Raw genomic sequence first — 10,150 nt, 5'->3', positions numbered from 1 at the left:
TATGTGTTGCCAAACACCATGGTACCCACTGCAGATATCCCGACCTCAAACTGGTGCCTGCCTAACCGGTAATTGGCATCTACAGACTCAGTTTTCACAGAGCGCTCTCCATGCCTCCTTGGATGAACCCCTCTTTTAAATGCACTGATTTGAAAGTACAAAACGCTCAATAAACTCAGAGCAACTTTGATTTGTTTCTTCACATTTCCATGATAAAAATGATAATTGCAGCAAAATTTTCTGGAAACGCCAAGCACTGGGGAAACTGTGAGTAAGAATTTGAGTTGCCTTATAGCACCAATGCCATCACAAATTTCACATGAGGTCACTACCCTGAATTGTAACATCACTGTTATCAGAATCCTCTGGTTTGAAGAAAAGAACCAGTTAAACAACTTCTCCCCATTTTGCTGGTCCATCAAGGTGACAGAGAGACACAAATTAGCAGAGGGTTACAGAATATTTTATTAGAACTTTATACAACAGAGCTGAGGCCTAAAAAAGCAAACAGGAAGCAGTTAAATAAGGCTCTAACAGTCAATGCATTGTTTAAAGGGATGGTATCAGGATAAAAATAATGTGTTCCTTATATTATAACTACCCCCTTAGGCTATTAACGCTGAAAGAAATGTAAGAAAAATTAATGTATTTCTCTCGTCCCTCTTTATGCTGTTTATTTACCCTTTGCCCCTCACTCATCTTGGAGAATGACCCTACATGAGGTCAATTTCATTTCTGCTCTGGGTCAGTTTCACTGTCTGGTCATCTGGCGTTAACCACACATTTAAAGTAAAAGAAAGTATTCTCTCTTCTCATTACTTGTGTTTTAATTTTGTTCATATTGGTTTTTGTAAAGCTCTTCTCCTTCCTCCCTTTTACAATTCCCTACATCCATTTTTATATCGAAATACAATCTAGCTCTACAAAAACCTACCTTTTAGGGCTGAAACTACTTACTGTTTCATCCTCAAATCCCATTTCCACCCCGGGTCTCTTCCCTTTTGCGTTCTAGCTTTACCCATCCTAGTTATTCTTCAGGGGTCTGGAGTACTATACAATCCCCAGACAATATGTCCCAATGGGAAAAAGTATTTTACCAGACTCCTTAATATTTGGTGGCTATGGCAGTAGTTGGGACATGTAGATTATACTAGCCCACTGAATACTCAGCAGAGGGGAAGAGAGATGCTTGCTCATGCTCCTCCCTTCATTAATATACACATGGGACTGCATTAAACCTTTTGATATGTAACAGAGAGAGGCATGTAATGCCTCTTTAGACTCTACTCTTCATTTTAATATACCTAAGGTAGAGCTGGACTTTACCCTCCTGCCCAGTCACAAGAAAAGTGGGATCAAGTTTTGCTCCTATCCTTTTTTACACCTATTAAACACTAATCGTAAACCACCAATCAGAGCAGAGGACCCCTCCCCATTCCCACCAATCAGAGCAGAGCATGTTCCAATGTTCTAAACCCCTTGTTCCTGCACAGTGCGGAATCCCCATATTCAAAGAGACGCAGCAAGACGCAGGCCAGGCGTTTGGGAGGGGTGGCTACAGCCTGAGCCACAGGGAGAGGGATGGGGCAGAATAATTCCACAGGGCTACCAGGCCAACTGAGGACAAGAAGTGCCTCCCCCAGTCAGCCCCAGCAGGTGTTTGCCAATGGGAATCTCTGTGGGGAACAGGGGCTGGCAGAGGCTGTGCCATGCTGGGAATCAGTTCCCCCAGGAGAGGAAAAGATCTCCGGGGGGCAGGGTTGGGGTCCCACGGGAGGGAGCTACATTTGTGCTGAGAGGGAGGTTAAAGTCCCAGATAGGGGTGACCCATCCTGTGGATTTAGGGCCAAGTTACCTTTATGTATATCGGGATAAGGTTCCACTGTAGAGCACTGTGTGTGAGTTAGAGGTGTGAACAGGAGTTGGGTTCCCTGGGGAGCACTGTGTGTGGTTTATTGCGATGTATCAGAGGAGAGGCCCCATTGTGGCATCGGTGCATGCAGAGTAGGAGTGGGGGGTTCAAGCTAGAGGCCCTGCATTGAGCTACTCTGTGCCTCAGTGTTACATTTCAAAATTACTCTTTCTCCCAGGAGTTGGATTCCTTCCATGAAGAGCGCTCTGGCTCCCCTCAGACATCTGCTTCTTCAGCCAGTGAAAGTACCATTCCCAACAGCCCACCCCAAAAACGCATGCGCACGGCCAAGGGAGAGAGCTCCCAGAGCCCCGAGGAGGCCTCCGAGTATCTGGGTGGTGACAATGGGGTCAGATTTCACAATCATCCAAGAGATGAAATTAAGATTTGTGACCGCTTCCTGCTGGGGGGCTGCACCCAGGGGGACAGCTGCCCCCTCCACCACACCCACTATCCCTACCATTGGCAGATTAGGCGGAGGGACAGCAAAGCCTGGCAGAGTGTTAGCGAGTCAGCTCAGCGGCACCTAGAGAAACTTTACTGCGACACTGGAAAAGAGCAGATTAAGTTTGTGGACAAGTAAGTGATGGGAAGCCAAACTCCAGTCCTGGAATCGACCAGCAGGAAGAGCTGAAGGAAACAGTGGGAGTGGTATTGAGTAAAGGGAGCTCATGGTGTCTCAAGTCCCTGCCCCAATCTGGGATGCAGCATAGGGAATACCTTGCACGTTTCCCCACTTTCATTCATTCCACTCCCCACGTCCCTTATGTCCCACATGTGTGGGACTCCCCTCACTTTTCTTGTTGAAAATTATTTTACATCAGAAATAGACTCAAGGAACTAAGGTTACAGAAGGGGTAATTTGCACTAGAGGTGTGGATCCCAAATTGAGAGCTATGGTGTAGGCCACAGTGCTGGCTGCCAGGAGCTCCCACCCTACTGCTGTCCTGGCCTCACCCAGCAGGAGGTGCTGTAGGGAACTGGGCAGGAGCACGGGGTGCAGGGGAAGCTGCTAGCTCCTCCAGTCCTGGCCTCTCCTAGCAGGAGGTAATGGAGGAATTATTGTTTACTGTATCCTTTTCCCGCTCACAGAGGCGGTGCTGTTGGGAGCATTTTTCTGCACTCCATGAAGCTGGTTTGCTTCGTCGGACCCTATGACAAAGTGCGGCGACTTTCCAACACCTCTGATCCAAAGGAGAATCCCCACTTCCCCACAGAGTGGGCGGCCTATTGGAAGAGCAATGACAATTGGAAGAAGTATGAGGAGGTGAGGAAAAGGGAACGGCAATCCAACCTGCGTCATGTATATCATACAGTGCGTTTCCCCAACAATGCCTCACTGAGGTATGCAAGGGAATTACATACTGTAGTTAAACCAGAAACAACAGCAAAGGGGGAGACACACTGAGGGGCACAGACAGAGGAGAGAAGGTTTGTGGAGGGGAGATACTGAGGATGGGGAAGGAGCTTTCGTCGGCAGGAAGAGAAAGGAGTTTCTCTGCTATGGCCTGAGGGAAAACCAGGCTGAAAAGGCTAAAGGATGCTGTAGGGAAAGGAAAGGTTTAAAACCAGGTCATAGTTAGTCACGATGAAGACAGGCTGGATGCTGGCAGATCTTTGCCTCTGGCTTCCCCAGATAGCTAAAGAATTATTGATGAAGGTGGCAGCCTAAGGAGCAGTGTGTGTGGGTCCTTGGCTTTCCTTTTTGGAGCACTCTCCCTGTACACCTTCTCTTCCTTTCCCCCTCAGCCCATCTCCCAGGGTCTCCTTGCTGCCTATGAGCAAGACAAGGACAGCTACACCTTCGAACGCCAGGGCCACTTCTTCATTGTGGATCTGAAGCGCCGTGTGCAAAGGAACCGGGATAAGGGATACGTCCGCCTGGTCCAGCGCCGACCTGCCTACCGCCCCCTCCTCAGTATGGTGCCACATCTGATGTAAGTGACTCCCCTGGCAACCATGGTCCTAAAGGAATATAACAGCATTCAGAGGAGATTAATTCTTGTCTATCTCCCTAGGACACTCCCTAGAAGACCCTGGGGAACAGTTCCTTCCACTTCTGACATCCTCGGGGAGAATCCAAAGGACGGCTACTGTGGATCCTATCCTGTTGCCTGGGTCCCGAAGCCACCAGATGGCCAGGCTTTCCTGAAGATGGAGGTGCTACCAACAGAGGTTGCATACCACAGAGTTTGTGCTCTCTTCCATCAGTCTGTCTCAGAGGAAAAGACACTGGTGCTGGGGATTTACCGAATCCGGAACGATGATCTCTGGGAAAAATATACCAGGTATAAAGAGAAATGTTGTGGGGAGATTGTGCCTGTATGTGTACATATGTGTGCGTGAGAATCCTAGCCCGCATGCCAGAGGGGGAATGCTGGAGCTAGTGCCTATTCTTGTGGGGCTCACCATGCTCACGGCAGGAAGTGTAAAACCTAATGTCAGTGCTTTAGGGTGCAGAACCCATAGCGCTGGAAGCCTAGGAGCATGAGCCCTGGAGCTAGTGCGCTAAGGTGTGCACTCATAGGAGTATGACTGAAGGAGATAGTGTGCAAGGGTGTGAATATTAGTGCTTGTTTCCTCAGGTGGGGATTTTAGCACACCCCAGGTGAGCATGATTGCTTCTCATTTGGCAATTCCTTGTGCAGGAGTGTAGGTAGATTCAGCTGCACTGGAGTTTGCATATTTGGATGCATCCTCGGGAATGGGTGCATGGATCCTAGTGCACTGGGTTGTTTGCAGGGTCCATGCATGTGCACTGGTGCACAGATAGTGCACTTGAATGTGAATATTTGTGCAGTGGTGGGCAGATCCTAATGTGCTCAAGTGACATTGGATGCGCTAGTGTCATTGTTGGATGGATCCTTGAGGGCTGGGGAAGACTGACCCTCTAAGTCTTTCCCATTCAAGCCTTTGGCCTTTATCTATTGAGTAAGTGGAGATGGAGGGAGTTGGGGGGAGTTAGGCCTCTAAGTTTCCCCAAACATCCCCTCTGGGCAGGATCTAAGCCTGCTTTTTTTCCCTTTGTGTCTCCTTCAGGAAGAAGGCCATCATGTCCCATGCATGTTCACTGCAGGAGAAACACCAGCTGGAGAAGCACCTCTTCTATGGGAGTGCTGCTGACTTCCTGGAGCCCATCTGCCAGAACAACTTTGACCCCAGCTTCTCAAGGCTGCATGCCCCAATCTACGGCAGGGGCTGCTATTTCTCCAAAAGTGCCATCTATTCACACCGCCACGGCCAGGCGACCAAGGCCGGGCTACGCTACATGTTCCTGGCCAAGGTGCTGGTGGGCAAGACTGCTGTTGGGCATAAACTTTTCCGCCACCCCCTGCCCGTCGTGCCTGGTGGGCAGCTCTTCAACTCCTGGGTCAACAGCAGAAGCAATACCCAAGTGTATGTGATCTCTGACAACTGCCAGTGCTACCCCTACTTCCTGATCAGCTACAAGATGCTCTCTGACCCTGTAGCAGTGGATGGTTGATAGTGCAAGGGGGAGGAACTGCTCATTAGGAAAGATTGCTGACGCAGCTTTTCTGATCAGGCTCCACTTCCCCCTATGGGGACAGGGGTCACTTTTTGTTGTCACCTACAGCCTTCCTATGCAACCTGCTCTGTAAAACCCACTCTACATCCACTCTGAGCAGCAGCTATGACCCTCCCAGTGTATGTGGAAAACAAGGCCATCTAGTTTCAAAAGAGCTCTGTCCCATCCCATCCTATTCAATCTCCAGCAGATTTACCCACCCTGTGTTCAACTTCACCCCTGTCACCTTCACTATCTGTCCATATGCAAACATCCCTGGAGGCTGTGCCATCAGACACTGCTCCAAGCTCTGGCCTGGAAGCTGCTCTATTACACCATACGAGCCATCACCCTCCGTGACCTCTCACTGCTTTTGTAGACTGCAGTATGTGATTCACAAAAAGTCACCACTTTGTTCATGACTCACCTTCTCTTCCACCTTCTAAAGGGGCCTTCAGCCTGCGGGTAATCGGTTTGTCAAAAGTTGTTTGCACAGTGGCTTGCTGTAGTGTTTGCTAAGTTTTCTGGTGTAAGACTAATTTAGAAGTATTGTTAGAATATTCACCATGGGTCAGAGTGCTCTCATGTGTTTGTAATTATTTAACATATAGGTTCGTTATACAGAGGCAGAGTGGCTGTAAGCATCTGCTGTGTTTAGTCTGTTGCATGAAACCCCCCAATGTCAAGGATCAGGGAAAGTTTCTGGCTGCTCAGGCCTTGCTCCCAATGATAACATGTCACCTGCCCCTGCAGGAAACCTCCTGTGATCCTCAGTTTTTGGGACCTAGGAAATGGCCAGTTGTTAGTGAGTTAATATGTCCTAATGCCTGCGAACCTGTGGATTGCTCATTTATTCATGTAAGCAATAACTGTTTAATTCACACTGTACTATTAACATAATTACTTTCTTTGCCAAGTTTCCTTGCCTTCATAATTTGCGATCACTTGCCTTATACTTTACATTATTTTCTTGTCTTTAAAATTAAAGAGCTAAGAATGTTGTTTACTGCATGATATCAGTGTGAGCTACATTATCTAACACTTGGTTCATTAGACCTGTTACTTAATTTGATTTAATACCCCAGCAATCACAATTCATGTAGTCTAGGAAGTTACGCTATGTAGAATTATAGAAATATATGGCTGGAAGGAACCTCCAGAAGTCATCTAGTCCAGCCCAGTGTCCCCCACCTCCACCTCAACACACGCTGAGCAGGACCAAGTGACTGGGAGTTCAAGGTAAGTTGTGGGTACTCGGTACCTCTAAAAATTCTCCTATCATGATTAAGTGCCAAAACATGGATTTGGGGCCTACATTTTCAAAAAGGGACTGACCTGAGGTGCTCTGCAGGTGACACGTTTTTTCAAAAAGGCCTGATTTTCACAGAGCAGTGGTTCAGCACTTTTGGAAAGTCAGCATCCTCTTAAACTGTCAAGTCAGGTACCTCAAAGCTAACACACTTAGGATACTATATAGTTTTGTCGAGAAAAGTCAGCTTTCATCAACAAAACAGTGGAGGTACATGCTGAAATGCTTCTCCCGCTGATCTAGCTCTCCTGCTCCGCCGATATCATAAAACCACCTCGACGAGTGGCATAGAGCTTTTTGTGATGTAGTTAGAGCAACGGACCCTGTGTTTCTTATGTTGCCACAAGAGGGTGCTAGGAGGTGTCTCACAATGCCCATCTTGACCACTTTGGTCACCATTTTGAACTCCGCTGCCCTGCAGCCAGTTACACAGGCATATGCCTCTCCCCCCTTTAAAGACTTGGGAATTTTTGAAATTCCACTTCCTGTTTGCTCCTCGTGAACAGCTCACATCGCAGCTCTCTTCCCAGCTGACCATGCCGGCTCCCTGCAGCAAACGCTCTCGTGCTTGGTGTACACCGGAGGTGTTGGATCTGCTGGCTCTGTGGGGAGAGAAGGTTGTGCAGTCGCAGCTCCGCTCCAGCTGTAGGAACTTTGATTCCTCTAGACAGATTTCTCATGGCCTGGAGGAGAAGGGGCAAGAAAGGAACACAGAGTGGTGCCGTGCTAAGATCAAGGAGCTGAGGCAGGCGTACCTGAAGGCAAGGCAGGCCAATTGTCAGTCTGATGTGTCACCAAAGACATGCTGCTTCTACAAGACAATGACACCACCTGACACCCCACCTTTCTTGGGGCCTGACCAGGTACAACTGAGACTAATATTGGAGTGGGAGACTTTTCCTGTTGGGTTATTTCCTTACCGTCACAATGGGGATTTTCTATCTAGATCTCGATCTTTTTTGAATATTGTTTCCTACAAATCCCAGTGGATCTAAAAGTTGGATTGGCCAATGAGCCATGTGTTCCCTCATGGAGTTTTAACTCCATGCTGAGTGCTGCAGCCATCCCTGTTGTTGTAGATGCAGGATCTCCTCGGGATTGGCTCTCAGCCCAGTCCTGTGGAGTGACACTCACTGAGCACTGCCACGTTAGGGGTGCAGCTCAGACACTGAATGTGCTGGGTGTGTAGAGATTTCCTACAGTGATTGTAGTTCATGTTAACTTAATAGACAGGGAAACTGTCTTTGATTCTAAGGGTCTGTCTACACAGCACCTAGATACTCGTGGCTGGCCCATGCTACCTGACTCGGGCTCATGGGGCTTGGGCTGTGGGGCTGTTTCATGATGTGTACACTTCCAGGCTTGGGCGGAAGCCTGGGCTCTAGGGCCCTATTACCTTTTGAAACTCAAGATTAGAATGAATTTGTGTTTCTTTGTTTACCTGCTTTAACCTTGTAAATAACTCTCTTATTTCCTGTTCCTATTTAATGAATCTTGAGACAGTTTATTATCAGATTGGTTACAAGTGCTGTCTTCGGTGTGAGATCTAATTGACCTGGGGTAAATGACTAGTCCTTTGGGACTGGGAGTGGCCTGAATATTGCTGTGGTTCTTGGTGTAAGGAATGATCTACTACAAAAGTACGCTCACAAGGGTGCCGAAATACATTGGAGTACTGAAGGGGACTGTCTGTGACTCCATGATTAGGCTGTTATAGTGCCTGAGGAGTTTACACTTAATAATTGGTTGGGGAAATCTAAGTATAAACTCACAGTCAGTTTGGGGTTTGTGCCCTGCTTCCTAACAGTCTGCCCTGACATTGGTACTCATGCTTTTGAGCCACTGCAGGCAGCTTGACACCCAGTGCAACTGGTCTCACTGACATAGACAGGGAATTCCTTCCCTCTGGGACTCTAATATGGTTCTTCCACTACATAGGCCCCACAAAGTTCAGCCCACAGCACAATTCATGCTCTCCTGTTGGCGTAGTAGTGACTTCACTAAAGCAGTAACTCTGATAGAACCAGGCTGCCAGCTGCTGTGTGTTGCAGTTCAAACTGTTTGCTGATTATTAAACAGTCATATTATGGTGGATGCCTAAGGCCGTATGGTGCTGAGCTCTGAACAAGCTCTGAAAAGGAGACAGTCCCAGCCTCAGAGAGTTTACAGTCTTATGCCATAGGGATACAGCATAAGACCCCCTCTCAAATATGGTAACCCAGTGGAAGCTGCCCTGGGTCTGTGTTATTTTTTCTCTGGCCGAGGCAGGATTTTTTTAAAATGTCTGTGTCTTTTCTGTGTCTACCTCACTGACAGGGGCTGTGACCCCAAACCTCGAGAGAACCTATGGCCCTTAGGCAGGGCTGTGAAGAAAAAGAGAGTAACAGGAGGGTAAAAGTCATGAGATCGAATAGTCACAGTAGCAGTTTTAGAGCTCAGTTGTGATCAGACCAGGATCCAGTGGCAGTGACGGCTCCCCTGCATCTCATTCTGGCAATAGCTCATAGGTTGCTGAGAGCCCTCTGAGTGTTATCGCAGGGGCTGCCCGTGGGGATGGTCAGTGTAGGAAGCTGGTTGCTGAACCTCTGGATGAGGATGGTCATTGCCCACCACCCAGGTATTCCTGGTGCTTGCTGCTCTCTGGGAAGGCTGTTGCATCCCTTGATCATTCCTGGAAGTGCAGTGCTGGTGGGGCAGGGGATGAGATCATAGAATCTCAGGGTTGGAAGGGACCTCAGGCGGTCATCTAGTCCAACCCCCTGCTCAAAGCAGGACCAATCCCCAACTAAATCAAAAGTGAAACTTCCCATACTGGGAGTTGAACCCAGGCCGCCTGGGTGAAAACCAGGAATCCTAACCGCTAGACCATATGGGAGGCATTTAAAAAAATAAACCCAGATCATGCTTTGCATTTAGAACTTCATCACACCTGGTGAGACAAGAAGAGACTGAATCAGAAGCTGGGCAGATCTGAGCCTCATCCCACAAGGAAGAGGCCCCAGTGATGAATGTGGCACCTGCTGAAATGCAGCCACTTCTGGGGCAGGACATGGCAGTCACTCTGCCCCAGTGTCACTCTGGTGAAGGGCCATAGGAAGGGAGGAATGGAACTGCAGGGGGACAAAACGGAAATACCTGTGAGGAGGCATTTGGGCAAAGCATTGGGTTTATTCTTGTACAAAGTACCCTGGAACTGACCTACTGGTGATCAGTGCAGTGTCCAGCAGCCCAGCACCACCTTGCCGGATGCTGAAGCAATGCCTGATCTCTAACAATCTCAGACACACATGCCCATATCTAACTAATAGATATTTAGTGAATGCCAGGCATTGTCCCAGGTTCATTCAGCTCATTTCAAAACCCAGCATTAACATGGAATAGATTGGCCACAGCTTTCTAAGAG

At 48.2% G+C, this 10,150-nt stretch overlaps 1 protein-coding gene and 1 non-coding gene across 2 annotated transcripts; one reads left to right on the top strand and one right to left on the bottom strand.

Moving 5' to 3' along the window:
- The first annotated feature begins 1,960 nt into the window (after positions 1 to 1,960).
- Positions 1,961 to 5,396, top strand: LOC141986526 (protein mono-ADP-ribosyltransferase TIPARP-like). Its single transcript, XM_074951134.1, has 6 exons — positions 1,961 to 1,993; positions 2,091 to 2,491; positions 3,005 to 3,179; positions 3,662 to 3,849; positions 3,931 to 4,200; positions 4,952 to 5,396. The coding sequence occupies exons 1-6, from the start codon at positions 1,961 to 1,963 to the stop codon at positions 5,394 to 5,396; spliced, it is 1,512 nt and encodes a 503-aa protein (XP_074807235.1).
- A 4,154-nt stretch (positions 5,397 to 9,550) lies between these two features.
- Positions 9,551 to 9,622, bottom strand: TRNAE-UUC (transfer RNA glutamic acid (anticodon UUC)). The gene has a single exon. It is a non-coding gene; the product is annotated as a tRNA-Glu (tRNA).
- Positions 9,623 to 10,150: the final 528 nt, after the last annotated feature.

Source organism: Natator depressus, chromosome 1, assembly GCF_965152275.1.
Source record: "Natator depressus isolate rNatDep1 chromosome 1, rNatDep2.hap1, whole genome shotgun sequence".
Taxonomy (NCBI): Eukaryota; Metazoa; Chordata; order Testudines; family Cheloniidae; genus Natator; species Natator depressus.
The sequence above is the reverse complement of the archived record's forward strand: the minus strand, read 5'-3'. Positions and strand labels throughout refer to the sequence as shown.